Source organism: Lethenteron reissneri, chromosome 22 (assembly GCF_015708825.2).
Source record: "Lethenteron reissneri isolate LAM-NWPU_2019-01 chromosome 22, ASM1570882v1, whole genome shotgun sequence".
NCBI lineage: Eukaryota > Metazoa > Chordata > Hyperoartia > Petromyzontiformes > Petromyzontidae > Lethenteron > Lethenteron reissneri.
This window is the reverse complement of record NC_083800.1, coordinates 3762582-3787920: the sequence shown is the minus strand read 5'-3', so window position 1 is coordinate 3787920 and position 25339 is coordinate 3762582. Positions and strand designations below refer to the sequence as shown.

Sequence of the window (25339 nt, the reverse complement as noted above, 5' to 3'; positions counted from 1 at the left end):
TATATATTAGAGTTGCCACCTATTTTTCATAGGGCATCCTATTTTTGAGGTAGCCTCATGGGAAATATATGGGTCTTCTCAGGACATTAAAAGACCCGGTTGTGGTCAGTGTTGCAACCATGTACCACTTAACCTATGTAGCCAAGTAGATATTCCCTCTTCTAGTCTTGTGAGATATGCCGATGCCCGTGATATGTCCTGGTTTTTTTTGTCACGTCAAGTTCTCACCTAGATAAACAAACTAAACTTGAAACCTCAGAGGTAGCAACCCCAATATGTACCGATGGGACATTGATGATCATTTATAAAGACGCCACGACGTTTTTTTTTACTCATATCCACAAAACGACCACTTATTGTTTTCATCGAATTTGATGTATACGATATATGTATCTGTGCAACCTTTAGCTCCACCGAAATTAAAATATACAAAACTTGAAATGCTGATTTCAATGGAGAGGTTGCCAGTGAATGTTTGAGAGGCAGAAGCACTGTACGTTGGCTTTAACACGAACATCATCATCATCGTCGTCCACGATCATTCCACTGCTGCATTACAGGCTCTGCAAGCCGCCGCCATTCTCTCGTGATCCCTGCTACGCGACAACCCACCACGGCACTCCGCGCGCTGGGCCGATTTCAACGGTAACCACTCTCCGCTAAAATCACGGACGTTCTTGGGCAACGAACGTCACAGGCTCCCCCCTCCCCCCCACCCCCCCTTACCTTGCAGGAACATTTCTTCGCCCTCCGAGAAAATGTGGTGACACCTGAAGCATCGCGCGCAGCTCGGGTGGTAGCGCTTGTCCCCCGCCTGCGCGAGACAAACCGCAAGGCGATGCCGAGGGTTAGGATCCACTCGCGACGCCGCTCCTCTACAGCCGAACGCTGCCCACTCGCTCGCTCGCTCACCCACCCGCCCACAGCAGCAGCGAGCAGAGGCTGTCACGTATGCGCCCTGACCGATTACACTGGTCAACACACTTTTTCTGGCATAAGGTATTCCAACGGTTTTAAGGTAATTTTGGGGTGCTGATTCCAAATATGGCATCAGTTTTTGTCTATCACATCAGGTTTTTGAGATATAAAATATTGCATTTTCAATAAAAACTGCAGAAGAAAAATATTTAATAAATGTGGATATCTACATAAAATGATATTATAAACACACTATCCTAAAAATACAGCACCATATTTTAACACTAAAGCAGTCACTGACTCGCAAAAAAACTTGCAATCATAAGTGACAGAGTTAATTTTGGGTAAAATCAATGAAAATGGGGTATGCCGAGAGCATAAAAATGATGTGATAGAGCAAATCTGAGATCAGATTTGGAATCAGCACCCTGAAATTAGTCTAAAACAGCTGCAAAAGTCCAGGCCAGAATTTTTTTTTTGACCAGTGTTAACCGCCTGCACCGAGAGCAGTGTTTGTGCGCGTTGTAGCGTTCGTTTTTGTTGTTGTAGATGGTCGCGTATGCGACACCTCTTCACATTATCGCCGGTAACTCAGTCCTCGACGAGTTTGATGTGTGACATGGTCGTCTATTAGAAACTAAATGTGTCTGACTGTGAGTTATTATGACAACCACAGGACTTGGTTGAGTTGATTTCGTTGGAGACTTTTGTGAGCGCTGTCTTATGATGAACTAATCATGTCCTATGACCTAGGTAACAAAAAAAGTGTTCTTAAAAATGTCCACCATGCTAAACTCATGGGGGTATTAGTGTTGGAAACTAAAAATCCCATTAATGTGGTGGATAATTGGAATCATTGCGAAGACCAAAGCTATGCTTATTATTGAATATGCCCAATATTTTATTATTCTTTTATTCTATTACACTTGTCACGTAACTTTTTAAGAAGGGTCCTGCCAAGTTTTTACAGTAGCTGATGATGACGATGTTGCCTTCTGTAAATCCAACTGAGTAATATGCAGGTAATTTTTTCAGCATTAAGATGTTTGGCCAATACCAGTAGTTAACATTGGAATACATTTCGATAGGCAAAGATAGAAAAATAAACTGTGTGACTTCCCCTTTCTACTGCTTTACTATATTACAAACGAAGGACAATTAATGCTTGCGCGTATTTTGTTGTTGTTGTTGTAACTCTTGAGAGTAAGCTTACAGGGTGGGACAGGAAACAAACTACTGCAGAACGAACTATCGGCAGAATGTGCTTCACGAGGACCCTTGAATTGAGAACAAGAGAGCAGAGAGAGGCAGACGGATGACGGCAGCCACTCCACGCTCAGCCCGGATAAAGCCACAGATTTCGCCTCTTGGGAGAGGTCCGAGTTGTCGGCAATCAATACAGCAGCACAAAAGAAGCCCTCTGTAAAACCCGCACAGACGCGCCTTCTCCGGCGGACGAGGAGGACGGTATCTCCTCTCTGCCGTGGCCGTGTGAGGCGCGGCGGTGTGAGGCGTGGCGTGGCCAATGCGGGAGAGAGAGCTCTCGTGAATATGTTACGCAACCAAAAAAAATTAAGGAAGAACGAGAATAATGGCAGTGGGGAAAAGGAACACGCACACCGGATTAATGGACCGCAGATCATCGACTTAAGACGCTTTTGAGCAACGGACACAAAATCAAATAAAAGCTACTGGCGACAGCAAAATGCAAGCAGCCTGTGGTTGCTGAGGTTGTTATTTTTTCTCCCTTCTTCTCCTCCAAATCCTCAGCGAGTGTAACTCTACACCCCACTCTGCAGCGGGACCTCGCGCACTAATTGTGGCATCTTGAGCACCGGGGGGGGGGGGGGGGGCACGGGCTTCACGTTAATGACCAGTGACCGGCAAGCTCTCAAGAAATAAGGTACTCGATTTAATGAGCCGCCACATCACGTGGAATGGGCCCGGCGGAATGTTGCCTGCAGCGAGACATATGTTGAACATTTACCCCCATCAAATAAATGCAATTAATTTACATGCCTTAAAATAGACTCAACAGAACCGTAAACATTCATTGATTGCGACCCATGAATGTCGCCCGGTTAATGAACATACACGCGCGGTGCCACTTACGCCTACGCAAACTATTGGATGAAAGAGCACACGGCGAGCGTGCCCATGGTCTAGCGCGCTCAGGATGGTTCGTGATTTGCTACGAAAACAGCGCAGGACGCTGTTCGCCCGTGAAATATGGAGGTAGGAAGACACGAATCTACAAGAAGGCAGAAGCGGGTTCACAGCTTTAAACCTCATTTTGAGGAAGACGTGGGTGGGTTGGTGGGTAAGACATGAACAGTGCCTGCGCGAAAGAAAAAATTATACGTGATCAATTTTCACGTGACTGTCTGATGCTGCTTGGCAAAATGCTTGCAGTGCTGATTGTTTGTACAGAGTGTGTTTGCAGCAGACGGCACGCTCTTGACAGCGGCTTAGCTGTATAAACAACTCGATGTAAAGAAAACACCAGATAATCATTAGCGTTGTTGTCGACAATGTAAATAACAAAACAGACCAGGGCGGACTAAATGTCTCTTTCGTATTCCTGTCTCTCAGAAAATAGAGACTACTACGCAATCAAATCGGCGCCACGGCCTGCTGCTCGGGCGGTCTCAATTCACGACTCGTTCGCAGATAAACTCGTGCGCGTGTGGGTCACGGTTAAGGTCAAGAGGTGATCGCGGGCAATGCCACTGAGACTCGATCCCCCAGAGTTGTTGTAAAGCTGACGCGTGACCTCCAAGGTATGCCCTTGAAGCCTCCCCTGCCATCTGCCTTCTGGACGTCGCTTTTGATCGCCCACCGTCTGAGTGTCACTGCGATGCGCTGTCTCGGTCACCTTCCCTCCTCCACCCTCTGTTCCACCCGCCGCAAGCCTCCTACTCTTCCCCATTGCATTTGCAACGCCTGCTCGCAAGTGCGTCTGATTATTACTGAAAACACTTACAACAACAAAAACCAAAGCCATTGTAAATAGAGAAAGATGTACGGTTGTGGATGTAAATAGAAATTTCGATAATTGAGATTCTCATAAGCTGAGGGGATAAAATTAAAAGCTAATCTAAACTATTCTTTTACCAGGTAAGGCCCACTGAGCTATATAGCTCTTTTTCACACGTGACCTGACCGCAAATGATAGCTGAACGAAGTGGTTTATCGCGTGTGAACGCATAACAGCCAAATACTCTAAACGCACGTTTATAAATGTGGAGGGAAAAACCGAAGGAGCCAGAGAAAATTCCACGCGACCACGGGGAGAGAGACACGCAAACTCAAAATATACAGCACGTGTCAAGGATCGGGATTGAACACAGGACCTCCTGTATACCAGGCGAGATAGTTAAAATCTCGCCACCGTGGCTACGTGAAACACATGGCTGGATATAAGACGAACACAATAAAGATAATCAAATAAATATTCAGGTGACACAAGGACACGCTGACGCGCGCACGCACGCGCAGACACACCGCTAGATTTGATGCTTGAATGGATAAAGCCAGGAGGAGGACTCTAACGTGCGCCTCGCATCTGACCCCCCGTAACCCCGTCCACGGGGCTTTTACAGCTGAGCCCCCCCCACCCCTCAACTGCATCTCTGTGCCTCCTGGGAACGTCGCGAGAGAGCGACTGGCGCCCAACACAATGCGCCGCCTCGGCCCAAAGCGTGCGGCCTCGCCCGTAAACCGTAGGCAACTAGATGAACTCCTATTCTTGGGTTTTTTTCGGTCAAGTCACGTAGGTAAAAAATTAAAATTAACTACTTACTTGATACAGCAAGCGTGCTGTGACGGTTCCACCTAAAGACGGAAGCTTGTGTTGCCTCCGAAACGTCGTTATTTTAATTTTATTTTTATTTCATTCATTTTAATTTTTAATTTTTACCTACGTGACTTTACCGAAAAAACCCAAGAATATGAATCCTTGCAGTCACGAAAGCTTCAAATCGAGATGAACTCCCCCATACGTCTGCCACTGCCTACTGTGTGACCGAATCGTCGGGGCGGCATGCGCACGATCACGGCAGATTTCGGATGCTGAAGCATGCTCGGATATCCGCTTGGATGGGAGACCAGCATGCAGAAGAGGCTAAGCTCTGTGGATGGCAGTGCAGTGAAAAAGAAGCCGCTGCTGCACTCGCTGAAATCGTTAACCTAACCGATTCGATGCCACCGATCGTCGAGCACGGTTATTGAATAAAAATGGATACATATGCGAATTTTTTATTTCCCTTCTACGTGACTTTACCGAAAGAACCAAGAATATGAATCCCTGCAGTCACGGAAGCTGTACTCGCATAAAGATGGTCTTAAAAAACCAAATAAAATAAATAACATTTTTGTTAAATTTCGATTTAAAGCTTTCGTGACTGCAGGGATTCATCTTCTTGGTTCTTTCGGTAAAGTCACGTAGAAGGGAAATTATAAAATAATAAAAATAAAACAATAAAATTCTCACGACGTTTCGATATCAGCACAGGAAAAAAATTATTGCTGTGGGTTTCACACCTGATGATGATTGCTTGTGTTGCAATCGAAACGTCGTGAGAATGTTATTGTTTTTTTTATTATTTTATTATTTCCCTGCTACGTGACTTTACCGAAAGAACCACGCATAAGAATATGTCCGTCTTGTTTTTCTACGCTCTCGCATCTGCGCACTCCAAAGCCTTCACCAAATTGCACTGGCAGGTGCAGCCAAGTATGGTTAAATAACCGCCTCAACGACCCGCACGGCACGGGGAAGCCCTCATTCGGCAGGGGGTGGACACAGCAGGGCTGTACGTGGACCGTGCCATCGAGGTCAACGTTGACCTTTTCACAGTCTGGAAAAGTGGATATTTTGCACGAGTGCCGCGAAAATGTGTGAACTATTTTCTTCGTGTTGCTTTTAAACCTTGACGTGCTTGTTTTTTTCACTTTTATTCCTCAGCTAAAAACAATGAATATGCGTGTATATATATATTTTTAAAGTCACGTAGAAGGGAAATAATAAAATAAAATAAAAATTCCCTTCTACGTGACTTTACCGAAAGAACCAAGAATATTAATCCCTGCAGTCACGAAAGCTTTAAATCTAAATTTAACAAAAATGTTTTTTTTTATTTTATTTGGTTCTTAAATGCAACTGCATCTATAAAGCGGTTTACAAAACACACGGAAATAACAAGAACAGTATTAACACGACAGCAATCGTATTACAAAATAAATCAAAACGTGTCTTTGGTAACACGAAGAACCCAGTGTAAACACGCAACGTTGGGCCCACCACCACTTTTCCCGGTGATTGGAACCCTTGGCCCAACGTTCCACATTTTCCGGGAACGCACGTGCACAGTTGATGTAGCATTACTTTGTGTGTGTGACAATCTATTGCAGTGCTGAGTTATGATCGTGAAATGCATAATGGATGGCTACAGTAATGGAGGAGATCAATAAACATGCTTTCAAAAATATGATACTGTACTCGCAGAAAGATTGGCTGCGACATTTATGGGAGACTGGTCAATGGACATAAATGGATTCATGAGATCCATTAGCTTTTAAGGTAATGTGTCCTGCCGTATTGCCTTAACATCGAGTAAGGTACACCCAGATCCTGGCTGTCTGTGACAAAATCACCCGAAGTGCACCCAACCTCGTCAGAACTCGGACGCTGAAGCCTGGTTGAGCAATGGAGAATGCTTGGATGCGTGGCCACCGTGTGTAACAGGTGCCATAGGATGCTATGGGACTATGCGTTAGGCAGCAGGGTGCAGTGCAGCAACAATGGATTGTTCCTCCGTGCGTAGGAACGTCCGCGTCTATGCGGTCCACCCCGTCACCAGCTCGCACCGACCGGCGTGGTGAAGTAAGGTCAACAACCCTCCACGACCCCATGCCGCGTGGGGAGGGCCTCACATAGCAGTGGATTGACAGAAATGGCTGTAGGTGTACAACATTTCCCATCACTAAAACCACGTCTTGTCCACGTTCACGATTGCGTCCACCTCGCCGGCACTTTGTATTCACAGTGTTCAGCCTTGTGTACAGTGGCCTTGTCTGTTTAAGAATTGTTTGGGACCTGCGGTAATTGTGAGGTGGTTATTTGCGATATCGTGCGCTTCATTTTCTTGCAGGGTTTTTGCTCTTGTGTGACCTTTGTCACCCAGATCTCCCTTGAAAAGGAGAACACACACACGAGACCGCCTCCTTTCCACGGTCCCATTTCTACCGATCATCCGCGGGTTATCCGTAAAACGGTCAAGTGCCGCGTTTTTTTGTCCAACCTCTTTTTGAGTTAAGCCAGCTGTGATTTGTAAGGAAAATAAATTCAACCGAACGAATACCGTTTGCGCGTTCATCGTGGTACGGCCAGTGGATGAGCTGCCGGGTCTGAAATTCTAAACCGTTTTGAATAAATCGTAGAAAAAAAATATATAATGACAATAAATAACAGATTTTCCGCGCCAGCGATTCAATTCCCTGCCCCTTTATCCATCCACCGAACCACCCAGAAAGGTCGTTTCCAAGCAATTAGCGCGTCTGAGCAGACCGGCGTGAACTACGTGTGTGGTACACAAACCCGCAGCGTGCGTATCTAAGCCAGGGAGCTGGTGGCACAAGCGGAGAGGGGGCATGGGGAAGGTCGTCTCGGGGGTTGGGGTATCGCCCCAAAGCGACAGTGCAGTCGCAAGGTTACATCTTTGCTCTGTAAATTTTTTATTTTTACTGAACAGTATGATGCGTGAACGATTGTGACGATGACTGGTGACTCACTTGCAATCTCGCCGCAATGAACATTACCTCAGGCAGCCGACCACTCACCCCCTCCTCCTGCCTTCATCCTTCCCACACACCCTTCACAGTGGGGAGTGGAAAACCGAACTGAAACTGGCAGTATTCCCATAAGAGCTGAGTGAGTCACGTCGGCGCCATGGTGATTTCGCCCACAGACAAATTCGTATGCAAGCATACAAATGAGTGCCAAACAGTCAACGGTGTGTGTGTTCGTGGGGCACTTCCGATCTCGTTAGCATTCAATCGTCGTGCCGGTCAACCACCTTGGTTAAGTTAATTCGTTGTTGCCGAACGGAAGCAAAAAGCACTTGCGTGCCCGTTCATTGGAATATAATAATCTGATTTTCATCGTCACCATCTCTGCATTTCCCCTGTGGACATATCAACCAAAGACCGCCCGATCTTGTCAGATGTCGGAAGCTAAGCATAGCGCCGTGACTGGACAGTGCTCAGATGGGTGACCTCCATGAACAAACAGGTTGTCATGGGGTGGTGGAGACAAGTGGTGGGTAACAGACGGCAGTCTGGTTAAATCCGTTGCCGTTCTGTATTTCTATGCTCCCTGCCATCAAAATCACATGGACCAGCATGGTAAAGCATGGACAGACAATCTCCATGGCCCACAGAGTTTTGAGAGGCCCTCATCCAGCAGTGAATTGAATAAAGGATGGTACGTGTTCCTGCCTATATTTCATTCACGTGTAAAAGTATATCGGTGCTCTTTCAATCCTCTAGTGGAGCTCTTTATAGGAAAGCCTGAACCAGCGGTGGACACTCCATGTTCTAAGGTTGGGGGCAAGGCTCTATCTGCGATAACCGCTGTTGACTTACCAGCAAGAAGTACTGTTACTCGTTCAACCAATGCCAGAGAACTGATGATCTAGGTCAACTCATGACCTAAGAATAATAAACCTAATATTCTCATCATGGGACCTCCTTTGCTAGTACCAAAATATGATAATAGGGTTTTCCCCTCTTTTCTGGCAACAAAACAGGTGCTAAGATGTTAATACTCCAACACAAATGCACATGTCTACATTATATATGTAAAGGAAAAATAATGACTGATTTGGAAGTGGTGTACAAGCACAAACCAAAATGCAATGAACTCCGAGTTTGACTCTTCGCCACGGCTAACTTCAATTGCAAGTGACATATGAACTGGTTCAAAGCGGCCGCCCTTCACCGTCCCACACTGACCAGGTGGTGAAGTGATGGCCAAACATCTCCCATGACAGACACAGTGTGGAGAGGCCTTCATCCAGCAGTCGCTGGACAAAGGATTGTAATTTACCATCATTATTATTACTACCACGACGACATATTAATATTATATACGAGGCTAACGTTTCGGGCATATACCCTTCCGCAGAGTAGGCAGACTGAGCAGAAAGTCACTGTAGACACATCATCTAATTTCACCAAAGCGGGGGAGGGGGGGGGGGAGAAAAAAAAGTGGAACGTACCTGTCGACCGTTGCACGACGCCACCTTTCAGCCGCGCTGCGTCAGCCGCGGAGCACCGAGCGCTCTTAGCGAGAGCGCCGAGTCAAGTGACGGCAAAAAAACCAGGCCACTCCTTCCACTCGGCCACACTCACCACGGCAACCACCGCGGTTGGAGAGGATGGCGATCGAAGGGAGGGGGGGCGCGAGCGAGGAAGGGGGAGGGGGGCAAGGGGAGGCTGGGGTACCGGAACCCTCCGAGGATCGTACCTAACTGTGCGTACGTGCGTACGTGGGTACGTGCGTACGTCGCAGACCCGTGGCCAAACAAAAGGCTGTTTCATGGGTTTTAAAAAAAATTCTGTCCAGCGGAACAACGATCACCTTGCCCTGCACCAGGACACACCCTGGATGAAAGGCACGGGTGGGAGGGAGGCGGGAGGACTGAAGGTGTGGGCTATGGGGGGAGGGGTGGATGTTATAGCCGGGTCAATCTCGGCGTCGTGACGACACAACAATCAGTGCATCGCGCAGCCGGGCAATACCAATTGAACCCAAAAAGGGGATTCTAGAATTTTCCCCCCATCGCCGTCACCGCCGTCAATTATTGCGCATTTTGCGGTGCGATCAATTTCGTCGGCACAGGGGCGGTTATTTTTATTTGCAATGTTATTGTAACGTAATTAATTGTCAAGCTATGCTGCATAGAATAACGCAGCCGTTAGGCCAGTCCCGTAAAATGTCGACGTGGTGGTAAGCGGTTAAGGACACGTATGCAATGTGCACATCACAGGCTCCCTACAGGAGCTATCCCTGGTCCTGAAGGCTCTTTCCATTTGACGCCTGCAATCATTGACCTTCAGGAAGAGAATGCGATTCTAGAGGTTACCCACATTTTAGCAATGACGTTTCAACGTTCCAAATGAGCCCATAGTCCCGATCAATTTAATTTTACGTCACTCAATTTCAGACATAATAGTGATTGCGGTGTGGTAATTGTAACTAATAACTGTACCCTATTACATTAACAAATGGCATTTGTAATGACGATCAGTTCAATGATATCACATGGCGCACCGATAACGCCAGATCTGAGTTTCAATTAAAACAGTGAATATAATACGTATGGCCTCAACAATAAATCCCCATCGCAACAGTCTCACGCTGGCGAGCACGTCGGCAATTAGCAGTGGACTGTGCAACGGCGGCCTCGCCCTTGATTAAATGCGCGAGCATGGGAGAGGCGCTCCCTTGTGTACGCGTACATCTGCGCCACATGCATCCCGGCGGACCCTGTGAACCAGAATAGCCCTTCATAAAGCGCCCCCCCCCAATAAAACCCAGCCGAGGACGCGAAATAAGCAGGCGATTCTAGGCAACCGCCAACGCGTATCGCGCGGCGTTTCTTTTTCAGACGGCTCTATGTGGGCAGCCGAGACGAGCTGCGCACATTGCTCCAGGGTAGGCCTGTACCACATGACGATGTGCCACCCCCAATTGACCGTCGGAGCGTCGTTTGCCGTTTTTCTTTTTCTACACACGGGTCATCGTTTGTTTGTCCGCAAGCAGCACAGCCGGAGGAATGGGGACCCGTCACAGCCCCCCCGGATCCCTCGCCGCGTTTTGTTTTGCAGCTCTGCCGTCGCCACGACGGACGCGATGCGCAACTTGCCTCCAAGACTCTGCCGGTGATGTACTTCTCACAGCCGTCGCACAGAACGCCAAACTGGGAGTGGTAGTCCCGCTCGCAATAGGGCATCCCGTCCCTGCAAGAGAGACGGCCCCTGAGCTCTCCGAGATCAACGGGTACATGAAATGCCATCGGGCAACGTATGAATGCACCGGTTCGTCGGTTGAAGTCAATTCTGATGCTCACAATGCACGCGTAGTGCTGTGCGCATATGGATTGATATAATTTGTCATGAATGCAAGCGACTGAGACGTGGATTAGAGGACATGCGCTGGTTAAATATATCATTTTAACTGTCAATAAAAGTAAGTCGGCTTGCACAAGACACACCGCTGAACGGGATGACGGTCGAAAATAGATGCGGATTGGCAGCCCAAAAGATACAAAGGGCAGAAGCGAACGTCCACTGCGGAGATGGAGCAATGAGATCATCGCAGCGCATGTGCTGGGTGGATTGCAGCATCATGAGACTATGAAGGATGGCGGGGAGCCTTGGGGAGGCCTTCATACAACTGTGGCTTGACCATGGCTTATGGTGATGATCTTCGGCCACGAGACGCAGTACATGACAAACAATACAAACGAGGTGATGAACATGAGCTAGAAAATGAAAAAACAACACATTTCATTTGATCATCATCCGTATCGTGACTACTCAATAAATCGCTGCGGAAGACGGATCGTCGAATGCTCATTTATAGTCGTTACAATGGCCCCAATATCTCTTCCACGCTCGAGATCCTCGTCTTACAAGCACACGGTGCAGGTGTCCCATATAAAATAGGTACACGACCAAAAGGTTGAGTACAAATTCTAAATGGTATATTTTTTTAATCTGTCACTGAAAGGGAAAAAATGTCAAGAGATCACCCAAATGGCAATCCTTTAGAGGGAGTGTCACACTTTTACTGGAGGAAATGCATAGGCTTTGAGTTAATATAATACTAATTATGTTAATGGAAGAGAAAGTCGTGGCGATATTGATGGGGGACGGTCAAGTGTGCTCAGAGTGGGAGGCGATGTCATAAATACCTTTCAACTTTTCATTTATTATGAATCTATTTATTTAAAATAAAGAGATCATACATATTTATAGATTCCCCTTTCTCCTGTTTAACTAAAGGATACGGAATTATCCTGATGCCAGCAGTATTACAATGAATGTGAAAATGCAATGGGCACTGAATATGAAATGCGGTCATAGTATGGGGTATAGGGAGCCGTATGGACTTTCACAATGTATATTAAATGAGGCATAGTGCGTTTCGTCTGTCGGTGCCAAGGCTTGGATCCGCTCAAGGTGGCTGGGTGGCTGTGGAGCTGGCATGGTGGATATCGTTGGTCTGAATCTGAGTAGCCAGCCACCCGCGATTAAACTTTGTCATCAAATGTAGCGAGTTGATGGCGCTATCCAAGTCACTATGCAAACAACCATCACGTTACAAATGTGCGTGGGATTTAAACCTCATTCAGCTTATTTGAGCTCGTAGAAAAATAAAAAAAATGCCATCTCGAATCCGCTACATTTTTTGGGCGGTGTCTATTACCTCTTCCCATTCCTCGTGTCGTCCAACGCTCGATTCACCTCGGTCGACCCTGCACTGCGCTAGAGACCTGAGCGCCTCGTGGGCGGAGGAAGAGGCCGAGAGGTCGGACACCACTGGGCGTTGTGGTTGCGTCAGATCGACCGTTACCGGCGAGGCTCGGGGAGGGGAGAAAGGGGTCCCTCGCTTGAGGGCCTTGCCAGGAGGGAACTCGAGGGGTTGTGTCCTAAGGGTGGATGCTGCTACGCCTTTGTCTGGGTGTGCGCCACCCGTATTTGACGTGGGTTTTAGGCGCTTTCGGATGCCGTACACACAGTCAACTCTCAATTGTCTGGGGTAATGGGGCAGTGGAGTAGCCTGGATTGAACAATAACCCAGTTCGTCTTCTTGGTTCTTTCGGTAAAGTCACGTAGAAGGGAAATAATAAAATAAAAATAAAACATAATAAAATAATTCTCACGACGTTTCGGCCACACCGCAAGCAGCCGTCCTCACAGGACTCACAGGACGGTTGCTTGCGTTGTGGCCGAAACGTCGTGAGAATTATTTAATTATGTTTCTTAATTATTATTTTATTATTTCCCTTCTACGTGACTTTACCGAAATAACCAAGAAGATGAATCCCTGCAGTCACGAAAGCTTTAAATCGAAAAATAACCCAGTTCTTGCAAAACACAGGTAAATTAGGCTGCAAAAAGCTATTGTTCCCTTTTCCTTTTCATAAAATGTGGGTGAAGGCGTAGGATGTGTCATCCGCCTTTCATTGGTTCTCAGAGCAATCAACAGGTTTACCTGCCCACGTGTTTAACGTCACCCGGCCGCCTCGACGGGCGAGGGGAACAGCTCACAAACGAGCACGTGGAGAGATGAGCGCGGTTAATCCGCAAACCCGGGTAATCTACCGTCGAGAGTTGCCTGTGAATCCTCACTCCCGCCCACTCACTTGCTGATGTATTCTCCGGTGAGAACCTTGCCGCACGCTCGGCACTTGAAGCAGCCCAGGTGCCAGTGCCGCTCCAGGGCAAGCAGCGCCTGCCCGTTTTTGATGTCTCGTCCACACCCAGCGCAGTCTAAAGCCACACAGTGCAGTGCGACACAAAAGAGGTGGGGTAAATTCGCCCGCATATCTCGGCTCCGTGTGTGTACTGTGTGTACATATATTTAACACCGAGACGTGGAGAGCTGCCACGCATTGGTTAGCACCCAGCGCGATGAGCCCGGTAGCCCGAGTGTTGATTCCTGGACGCTTGCTATCATCAGTGGCGAGCGAAGTCGGAATCGATCCTGGGCCTTCAGTTCAACGTCCCGCACTGACCATCGTGGCGAGGGTCAGAGAAGCCCCGTGGCCTATGCAGCTTTGGAATACATTTATCCAGCGGTAGACCGCCAAAGAGCTGTAAATTAATTTATTATATTTATTTTTATTTGGGACACTTCACCGGGTCTTGAGCCGCTACTTAAACAAGGGAGTCATCAGCACTGATGGCTTGGGAAAAGGAGCTCCTAGCACCAGGGAGAGCAGCAGAGGGGTGACCTCCCCATGCAATAATCATGAATTGAAAAAGTAGATTTATTGAAGGTGATTGGCATTCAGAAACCTATCGAGTGAGTGCAGAGCTCAGTGTCTCTTGAAATGCTTGGTTGCATTATTTGTTTGCACGTTTTATGGTTTGTTGAGCTTAACATTTATGATGTGAAAATTCATTCATCACAAAACAGCAGCACTTGGGCTGGTATCATCAGCAGCAGGTCAACGGGCCACCCTTTTCAACACCAACAGATGCCGAACGCATTATTGCTCAACAATAACGCAGCAATTAATGTTTATATATTTATATTAGTGCACGCAAACCACATGCCACCAAAACAACGTAACATCCATCCACGGGCCATTACGGAACGGACGAAAGTTGGCGGTAGAGGCAAACGCTCAACGAGGATAATGCCCATCGTTGTAGACAATTACCGAGCAAGGCAAATTCGCGTTTGGACTTCACCGTCCGTGATGGTGCGCTGCTACGTGAACAGCCAGCGAAGCAGAGCGAGGGGTGGGTGGTGGCGAAGGGGGAGAGGGAGCTGGGGGGGGTACGCGTGTGGGCACTGCGGATGAGGTCTTTGCGGGGGGGGGGGGAGGTGTGTGTGGGGAGTGCGAGCTGGTTTTGTATGCAGCCAGGACAACCCCACCAATGGGTTTCCTTTCTTACGTGCGCCTCCCTTCGCGACGCTCAAAACAAAAACAACAACACCAACCACCCAGCGCAGTCACAATGCACGCGATGAATGAGAACGGAGTGTACTTGGCCATAGCTGGGATGGACGACCCAGACCGTTGGGGACATCGCAAAGGGCACAAGTATAACCACCACCACCTCCCCCCCCCCCCTAATTCCTTCACCGCAGGTTACACGCCGTGTCGGTGGCGCTCGTGGGAGGCGCGTAACGACGCATCGATTCGTTCGCCGATCGAAATCGGTTTCTCCCGCGTTGAATCGCGCGAGTAGCAATCGGTTTCCGAAATTTGTGATGTGTGCACATTTAATGAAATGCTCGGATATTAATGCATGCAAACTAAACAATTGTGAAGGAGACAAAGAAACGACCAAGGGTCAATGCAAACAAGGCGGTAAAGACGAGATGAAAAGAATTGAGCGTTGAACCATGACATTGCAGGCTTGGTTAACATGAACGTGTTGCGTTTTAAATCACTGAGAGGTTTTTGCGAGCCCCAACAGCAAGCAAGGGCTTTGTGTTAATTTCTGGAACCCGAAAACAAATAAAATAAAATCAAACTTTACTCACGTAGCACAATTCGCGCATAAAATGCAATGCTACACAAAGTGCTTGACAAGACAATTGAATAGCGACCGACACAATTTTAACAACAATAAGATTGATACGTTAAAGACATAACATTATAATGAACTAAAATTAGGAAGAAAAACGCATAACAAGCACAAAAATCAGGGCACCCTAATTAAAAGACAATCAAAAAGGTTACGTTTTAAGATGTCGTTTAAAAACATTCACTGATCCTAATGCCCTCGGATTCTGCGGCAGGCCATTCCAAAAGCGACGGCCGTGGAAGCTAAAGGCTGTCTCCTCACAAGTTTTAGTCCTGGCCTTTGGCACAACCTCTCCAAATGTATTCTGCTACCGCAGTGACTGCACATACATTCTGAAACTTATAAAACAGGATATAGGCCAAAATGAATTTGAGCCTTCTTGAAGTCCAACTTTCATTGTGTGGCATATTTGCAATTCTGTGCCGTAAAATGAAATTGGTATGTATGCGTGTATGTTGAACATCCACACCGTGCATAGCCAACACGTGCCCATACGACATGGGCACGTGTCATACTGATAGAATCGTGATTTTTTTAAAAATTGCCCATTCTAAACCCACTGCTGCTTGTTTGACTACACGTTCATGAAAACAGGTCATTTACCCTTTGATTCACTGCGGTGCACCAACTGCTGGACGAACAGAGACGAGCGGATTTGGCCAATTTTTTCGACTGACTGCGATCGAAGGGGTGACCTCTAGATTGTAATTCCAGTGTAACAACCATTACAGCGCGGAAGTACAGAGGACTGCGCGTGTGTGTGCCTTTTTTTTGTTTGTTCACGGTCTCCTAGACTCCACGATGATTGTTGGCATTTGGCTTCTAAAAAGAGTTGCCTCCTTTAGAGGCCATGCGCCAGCCCTGGTGCGGTGTGACCAGCATGGCATGGAAATCACCAGCACTGCGTTGTTGTTGTTGTCGTCGTTGTCGTCAACGTACTCACCACTAATGTTAACCATGGCTGGGAACCAAACACAGTGACCCCCCCACCCGCCCCACCACTCATAGCCATGGTGCATGAACCAGTGCGCTGCCGTTGCCCTATCACACACAACAACAACAACCGCCATTCGCCACTAAGTGGCGGTGACGTCACCACGACGCTTGTGCCAGGCTATGTGCACCTTGAGGCCGCGTGAAGTGTCGAACGCCCGCTGGCAAGAGGTCACGGGGCAGACCCAGGTGCCACGGGTTGACTGGCTGAGACGACTGGTTGATGCACCACCTGTGCCCTCTACTGTGCCAACTTGCTGTGTTTTAGCCATCCGGCGCTCCGCTCGTTGTTGTGAGCGTCGCTCCTCCGCCCTCCGTTGTTGTTGGGGGGCGACTGCCTCCAACTGCCCAGTAGCGTCCTTCACGAGCCTCCTCCACAGAGGCCGATCTTGACACCGCTAGTACCAGTCATCGACAAGTCCGCTCAGCTCCACGTAGTCCTGTACCACATCACTCCATCTCTTTCTAGCCCGTGCCACGCCCGTTTAGCCCCCTCGATCCGGCCGAACAAAAGCTGTTTAGGCATGCGGTGGCTGGGCATGCGGGCTACATGACCCAGCCAACGCAGCCTTGCCTGCTGGAGGAGCTCACCGATGGGAATTTGTCCACATCTTTCAAGGATTTGTGAGCTCCTCACACAATCCAGCCTGGTTAAACCCAGGATGGATCGTAGGCAGGCCAGCCTAAATGTTTCTAACCGGCGAAGATGTTCCATTAGGGGGGTCCACGATTCGCAAGTGTAGAGAAGGAAGGGAATGACCGTGGCTGAGAAGACCTGAAGATTCGTGCAGAGTGATAAACCAGGTAGCTTCCACCACACAGCGTTACGCAACCAATGAAAAGATAATGCCGCTTGACTGATTCGGAGTGAGACCTCTGCTGTTAAACCGGAGCCGGTCATTAGCACACTGCCAATGTATGGGAAACTCTCCACTCTCTCCATAACTGCACTATAACCAATTGGAAGTTGTGGGGGTGGAGTGTCCGATGGTAGAAAATACCCAGGCAGGTGCTTAGTTTTGGTGGGGCTGATGGTAAGGCCCCACCTCTTGGTGGCAAGCTCCAGGTTCAGCAGCAGCACCTCCAACTCCTCCTCTGAGTGAGCAGCAATTAGCAGATAATCGGCATACATAACGTGATTGAGCAATAGGGAGCCATCCCTTGACCGCACCCGGGCATCGATCAGCCTCCCACTGTATCTGTACCAAATGGAAATTCCTCCGGTACAGCTATTGAAGGCTTCACGAACTACGTGGTCAAAATGGATGTTAAATAATCTGGGAGCCAGAGGACATCCCTGTCGCACCCCAAGGTGTACAGGGAATGGCTCTGACTCCCGGCCACGTAGTTTTACCCGGGCCCGCTCACAATCATGAAGGTCCTTAATGAGCATGAGCAGAGGGTCAGGGACTCCAAAAGCACGAAGAACAACCCAGAGCCCAGGCCTACTGATGGTATCATAGGCCTTGACCAGATCAATAAAGCAGAGATGTAGGTCTTGTTGGAATTCCCTACATCTCTGCTGTAGCAGACGGACAGAAAATATGGCATCTGTGCAGGACCGCCCTTTCCTGAAACCGTATGTACAACAACAACAACCAAAATCACGTGGTAAATGTATATGAGTGGTAAATGTATATGAGTATATAATGAGTGCAGTGAGTGCAGTACATTAGGTCACGTGACCAAATTTTAAAGGAGAAAAAAAACCCCTAACAGCCCAAACACATTCGTAGGCAGACTCGCACACAAAAGCAAATTAACAAAGAGTGCACCATAAATGCACATATTGTCCATTCCATCAGCACATTTACAAAAAGCTTCCATTGTTATTATTAAACCGGGTACACAGTGTATGTTCATTGCATCTAAAGCCGTATTTATTCATTATTATTATTATTATTTTCATCATTATCTTGTAAAGGTGGAACGGAGGTTAGCACACTGCCGCTATGAACCCAACGGTCCGAGTTCAGTTCCCAGACATGGAAAACAGCAAGCGGTGATGGGTATCCGAACCAGTCCACCACTATCCCACCGAACCCCGACCCAAATTCACCAACCCAAACGAACCATCGTGGCGAAGTACGTTCAAACGGCTCCCAGGAACCGCAAGCCCTCTTCACACCCCAGCAGCGGATTGACAAAGGGCCTGTGCAGTTGCCTTCACTAAACAAAGGCATGGTGTATTTTTCCAAAAGTCAATCCGTCGATTGACGCGAGTGATCGCGACAGCGTGATCGTAATGTGTCCAATTATGGGTGCACCGCGGGAAAGGGTCAGTGGTGGTGGTGGTGGGGGGGGGGAGGGGGCGGCCGAGTGGCCCCAGGCAACGTTCGCCGTGCCCAGCTGCGCGCGGCGAACTCCTCGTGGCCAGACGCGGAGAGCGTGACGCCGCTCCTGCCGTGCAGTGTCCGCCACGGCGCGGCAGAGGGCATCCGGCGAGTGTGGAGGGAGGGGGTGGAAAGACTCGTGGCTGGATGTGCACGCGCAGCGCTCTCGGTGCGTCATTGATTTGTCCACCGAAATGGGTTTCTCGCGCTCTCGCGACGGACGCACGGGAAAGTCCGCGCGGGCATCGGCCGCTTGCGCCCGGTGACAGCGGCGTGGCAATGGCGCAGCAAAGCGTGGCGTTCAGGCCGATGGAGCGAGAACGACTGCGTGAATGAGATGGGGGGTGAGGGTATTCAATATAAATGAGGCGGTAAAAAATTAGATGTGGGGAAAAAATGACGTGATGGGATTTCATATAGTCGAGACTCCGAATCGTAAGAAATAATCTAATTAGGTGGGGGGGGGGGGGACAAAGAACCAGTCAATGCCAAATGTATTATTCTGAACATTATTTAGCGTTATTAGATATTATTTATTCCACAGCTATAAATACGTGTGTGAATTGACATCACTTCGGGAAGAGAACGATCATTATTACTGCATTCGCAGTTGCAGACACACGGACACGCGCGTGCACTGTGAAAAATGCATCCGTGTTTGCCCGTGGAATTATACACAACGGTGTCATTGGGCTGTTTGGAGAGGGAAAAAATCCCTTCGACTGCTCTGCCTTGTGGGAATAATAGCCTGAAAAATGCCCTACGGCAGGTGGTTCATTTAATCCCATCTTGTGGAGAACATTGTTGGATTATTAAAATTTTTATTTTTTTACATCCTGCAGAGGATATGACTTACTGGCGTCTCGTCGTCCATGCCGCACAGCGCTGGTATTATCCACGGCGTGCTGATCACACAACACCACGGCTGGCGTTTAGCCTCTAAGAAGGGGCGCTCTTTTAGAGGCCAAATTCCAACAATGATCATGGAGTTTATACGACCGTAAAAAAAACACACGCACAGTACTTGATGCTGCCATGCTGTAATGGTAGCACAGCTGGGGGTGCAATCCAGAAGTCACCAGTTCGATGCCATCTCCCGGCACGGCAGTATTAAACAACTGGCCAACTTTCTTAAATCCCAACGATTCACCCAGCGGCATTGATGGATAGCACAGTTAGTTGATTAGCAGGTAACTGCAGGGTGTGGTATTAAAGTGTGGGTAACGGTACTCCCACCTCCATGGAAGGCTTTTGGCCAGCGTGGAATATTGGGCCAAAAAACCCTCTGCAAACATCCTCTAGAGCTCCGTCTAGTGGAGGCCCTTCTGCCATCAGTGGGTTGAGCAAGTAATTGCGGGGCAGCGCCTTCACTTGATCGTTCATTATTGTTATACAGCGTATGGTAGGTGATGGTCGTGCCTTAACAGAACCGCTAGGCTAAGGGGCTTGAAAAGATCACCCTGAATGTGCCCTATCCCATCAAATCTCAGAAAGCTAAGCAGCCAGAGCCTGGTTGTAAGTTATATGAGAGACTACCTGGGAATTCCAGGTGCTGTAGGCTTGGTCTGTGGGTTCTTTAATGTGTGTGGAGCTTTGACTGCTGCTACCCCCTCATTCATGTTGGCTTTCTCCAGGTACTCAAATTTCTTCCGAAATGCCAAACACTCATTAGCATGGCATTGGCCAAACAACCTAACGACACAGGATTTGACTGCGATAGAGATTAAATGACTCAATGACATTGTTTTATTAACCCTTTCCCATTCCGATGACGTACAAGTCATCAGTTTTTTTCTTCTGATTCCCTTCCGATGATGTACGTGTGCGGCGTCATCAGAACAGAACTGCAAAAAAAAATAAGATAAATTACTTGATCAGGACCGAAGCTCCCACAAAGCCATGCGGGAGGGTGTGTGGTGCAGCTTGGCACCAGCTTTCATAAAGTGCAGTCGTGTCGCCAAAGTTCTCTGCGGTAAGTACAATGTCTTTAAAAACAACGGCGCTACTACGCCTCTCTAAATAAAATGAACGCTGAACCGCTTGCGCGTTCCGAGACTCAGCGGTGAACGGGACCTCACCCTGCAACTTGCAGTCATCTCGGATTGGGAAAGGGTTAATTGGTGTGAATAGAAAATAAAAAAAATTGAAAGTTGTGTTTTATTATTACATGTTCTTTGTAGATACGATGCGCATAACGAGAGCATCATTTGAACCCGCGTGCCATCACTGAGGCTTCTATGGGCTGAAGTGTAAAAAAAAATCACCGTTAAGAGAAGAGCAGTGGTTTCTATGTGTTTATCGATGACAAGGGCTCTTAACATTGCATGACAACATCAACGGGATCCACTCAACATGGGCAACCCCGCCCCACCCCCTCTATAGCCGACCCTCTCCCACCTCCCATTCGAAAACGAGGACCCCTATCAATGTGGCTTTTGTAACCTGTTTTTGTAACGTTCGTTTCTAAAGAGCCGTGTCACTTTTCCCGGAGGCAAAATGAGACGGACACTCTAAATTTTGTTTCCGAAACAAAGCCTGAGCGGTCTCCGGGAGGGCACTTTGGCTCTCCATCCATGATGAGCCGCACAAGAGCGTCCTTTTAGAATGTTTCAAGCGGCTAAACATTACACTGCCCTTTCTCGTGCCAGCGCCTGATTTCTGTGTCTGGGAAATGCCTCGCATGTGAAAGCAAAAGAACACGGCACAAGAAATATCTGTTCGCCATTTCAGCAGGGTGTTTGTGCGTGCGTGCGTGCTAGAGCGTGTGTGCGTGAGTAAGGAGCGGTAGCGTAGCAGTTCGCATGCTGCGCTACGAGCCCGTGGACCCGAGTTCGATTCCTGCTCACGGCCAACACGAGTGATAATTATCCGAACTTGATCTGGACCGGGCATAGCGCTGGTCGCCCATCCCGTCGTGTGCCGTGCCAGCCTTCATAGGTGCTCGCTGACAGCACTTGCCCCAACAGTTTATTCAGGCTATGCGGGGGAGAACGTTGTCTTTTGGTTAGCAAACAGTGCTATGAACTCGGCGACCTGGATTTTATTCCTGTCACTGCTATCATCAGTGGCGAGCGATATCTCAACTGGTACTGGGCCACGCCTAGGTTGACTCAGCCTTTTAGTGAGCACCGGGTGTGCTCGCCGCGCCACCCACTCGTCCTGCTGTCCCTGGCTTTAGTAGGTGCTCGCTAGAAGTATTTGCCAAAATGTAGGCTATATTGGGGGGGGGCAGGGGAGATTTTTTTTCTTTGTGTGTTTTACGCGTCCGTGCCGTTTCGCCACTGGAGGGCATGCCATCATCATTCGGGGCAACACTGGGCCGAGGCGTACGTCGACCTGAAAGACCTGAGCATTTCCACTCCATTAGTTCGGGGGGCAAGCCCTCGTGTTCAAAGTAAAAAAAAACAAATGTGCCCTAATTAGCCATCACGTAAATGCTGACCATATATAAGGAAAATAGCCATCGGATATCGGTGGGTCCAATTACTCGACTGCGCAGGAGATTTTTTTTTATTGCTCGAGTAAAATTAGCTCAAAATCAGCATTAGTCATGAGCGTATAATTAATGCCGGAATAAATTACATGCATCCCGAGCATAATATGAATAACGGCGTTTCTCAGTTGGAACCGCCTGAAGGTTGTGCCTCTAGCGACGAGCATGAAAGTTGCACCATCGTGGATTTTCATTTTTAAACAATACAGTATTTTGTTGCCAGATAAAAGAGTAAAAAAACAATTATCATATTTTGCTACTGGCAAAAGAGGTTCCAATGGTGAATATTAGAGCCTTGGGTTATTTCGATAATGTCACGTAGATAGAAAAATAATGATAAAAAAATTAATTAAAAAAAACACTAATGTCGACTGTAGCCTGGTTCTTAATCGGAAGTTAGTGTACTGGCAATCTCTAATGTGGACTATAGCAATGGTTATTAAGCTGGGTGAGTGTACTGGCAGTCTATAATGTAGACTGTAGCCTGGTTCTTAACCTTGGTGAGTGTACTGGCAGTCTATGTGGACTGTAGCCTGGTTTTTAAGCTGGTGAGAATATTGGCAATCGATCATGTAGGCTGTAGCAATGGTTATTAAACTGAGTGAGTGTACTGGCAGTCTATAATGTAGACTTATTCTGGTTCTTTCAGTAATAAAAATAAGAATAAAAATACAAAATAAAAACCTTCTTTATGGATTATAATCTGGGTGGTCTAGCAGCCGAAGGTTTGAAGGAAAACCGTTTGGTTTGTTCAATTAATGAAGCTGAATCAGTGGTGCTACTGTTCGTTTTTGTAAAGAGGCTGTTCTCCCTTATCTCCGGTTGTAGCCAATATTTTTATGGAAAAATTTGAGAAGGACGCCATCCAGGCATCCACTCTATGCCCGTCCTTGTGAAAGAGGCACGTGGATGACACGTTTGTCATCTGGCCACATGGCCAACCAGCTCTGAACCAATTCCTCAACCACATCAATTCCATACACCCAGCTAACAAATTAACCATGGAGGTAGAAAAGGATGGCATGCTACCTTTCTTGGAAGACCTAATCAAAAAGAGACCTGATGGCTCAATGAGCCATTCTTTCTACAGAAAAGTAACCCATACTGACGCCTACCTACAACCTGATTACCACCACCATCCATCCCAGAAGAATTCCCTCATCAAAACGCTACACCATAGAGCTCAATGTATCTCCGACCATGAACACCAAACCAGTGAACTCAAACACGTCCACCAAGCTCTCAAGGTGAATGGATACTCTGACTACACAATCCGCAAAGCCATCACCCCAACCGTGAGGAAGGAGCCAGCTGAGGATCCAATCAAAAGCATCACCTTGCCATACATAGCAGGGGCAACCAAAAATATTTCCAAAATCATGAACAATCACAAGATCCAGGTCCGATTTAACACAGTACATACAATTTGTGATCTGATCCCATCAGTGTAGGACAAGATTCCAAGTGTCTACAAACTAAGCTGCATCTGCGGCAGCAGTTACATTGGGGAAACTAAGCCACATGTCTCGGACCGTGTTCGTGAGCATAAGACAGATTTGAAACACGCCTTTTGGCGTCATCTGGTCCAACACCAATGGAGACTAGGCTCTAAGAAAAGCTGTCTCGGGTGTGGACCAATCAACTTCAAGGACAGTGCATATCATTATCAGAGTTGTTTCTTTTTGTTTGCATTTTGACTGCTTGTGTTGTGGTTATTGCAAACATGATCCCTTGTATAAAGGTATCAGTTTTTGTACCAGTTGAAAGGGTAAAAACCTATTACTATACTCCTATTCACATCTCCACGTAAAATCCACGTAAATTCCATTTGCTCACGTGCGCTCGAGACCAAAATCGTCCGCCAGCATCTGTTCCAGCATTCAAACTCTGGACGAGCTTTAATCCACGACGTTAAATGTGGGGAGGACAGCATGGGACTATCTTTAGCTACTGAAAATACACCGAGAACATGTCGATCGGAGAACACACACGCGCAAAGTTCGAAACGTCACGTTGACCGTTCAGAAAGAAATAAGCTGGCTTGGACAGGACACGTCGATGGTAGAGAAGGTGGCCGGAACTCGAGATTAACGGCAGAGTGGCAGCCAAAGAAGGGATCAACCCTCGAGAGGAAATATACCACAGAGATTAAATACTAAACTCGGCTCTTGTGTAGAAATGAAATGGATCGTTGCATCCCGAGGCCATGAGGGATGGCGATGGCTTGGGAAGGACTCCATTCAGCAATGGATAGATCACAGCTGATGACGACGACGACGATGATTATGATGATGATGAGATATGTACATTGGCTTTAAGACAACCAAACTGCTGAGGTGTTAGAGAAGTGGAGGTTCAGGCGGCTGGGCCACCAGGACTCACTGCTGGGGTTGCTGGGGTCGCGCAGCACGGGCGAGATGGGCTGCGTGCACTCATGGCACAAGCATTCCCTCCCGTTGAACGTGACACGGGCCCCTGATGGGAACGGTTGCCTGGGGGGGAGCGTGGGAACAGAAATAGAACACAGGTGGAACACTGCTGTTACTCATGGTCCTCACCCAGTGAGAGAACAGATCCCCGAGTAGTGGAGCAGTTAGCGCGCCGTAGCGGTTTAGCGCTACGCTGCGCTATGAACCCGGGTGACCTGAGTTCGATTCCCGCTCACGGCCAACACCAGTGAGGATTATCTGAACCGGTCCTAGGCATCCCCTAGGTCGACTCAGCCTCAAATGAGTACCTGGTGCGGTGTGTAAACATCGCCAGTCACCCACCCCCGCGTGTGCCATGCCGGCCTTCATAGGTGCTCGCTAACAGCACTTGCCTCAACAGTCTGTTAAGTCTATACGGGGAATCTTTGTCTTTGTTTTTGTAACCCAGTGAGAAAACACATCCCCGAGTCGTTCTCTTTCTCACTCCCACCACGGGTTATACACGTGCAGACATTAGAAATGATGCAAACATTCACAAACATTATAAAAAAACATTCATATTATTATATCTAACCGCACAATACAATTTGAATTTATAAAGTACCCACACCCATGACCAATGCACCCCAATATCGTCAGATCTCAGAAGTGAAGCGGGGTTGGAGCGACCTTCACCAACATGCACGGTGAAGTAAGGTCAAGAATAACCGACGTGATGCGAGGAGGCCCTTCGTCCAACGGTGCATTGGCAAAAGGGGCTCTACACGTACGAATATAAACGCAAAGCATCTAGACGCGACCGCATCTCAAGACGCCGTACCAACAGGATAATTTCCATC

The 25339-nt window shown here is 47.9% G+C and overlaps 1 protein-coding gene across 12 annotated transcripts in view; it reads right to left on the bottom strand.

Annotated features, from left to right (window-relative positions):
• LOC133345533 (actin-binding LIM protein 1-like) overlaps positions 1 to 25339 on the bottom strand; it is a 120684-nt gene that overhangs the window by 30689 nt on the left and 64656 nt on the right. For all 12 annotated transcript variants that reach the window (XM_061556383.1, XM_061556371.1, XM_061556374.1 and 9 more), the window contains exons 4-7: positions 24454 to 24563; positions 13353 to 13479; positions 10848 to 10941; positions 727 to 814 (exon numbers count right to left, since the gene is read on the bottom strand). In XM_061556383.1, coding sequence (XP_061412367.1) covers positions 727 to 814; positions 10848 to 10941; positions 13353 to 13479; positions 24454 to 24563 — 419 coding nt within the window. The remainder of the gene's footprint in view (positions 1 to 726; positions 815 to 10847; positions 10942 to 13352; positions 13480 to 24453; positions 24564 to 25339) is intronic.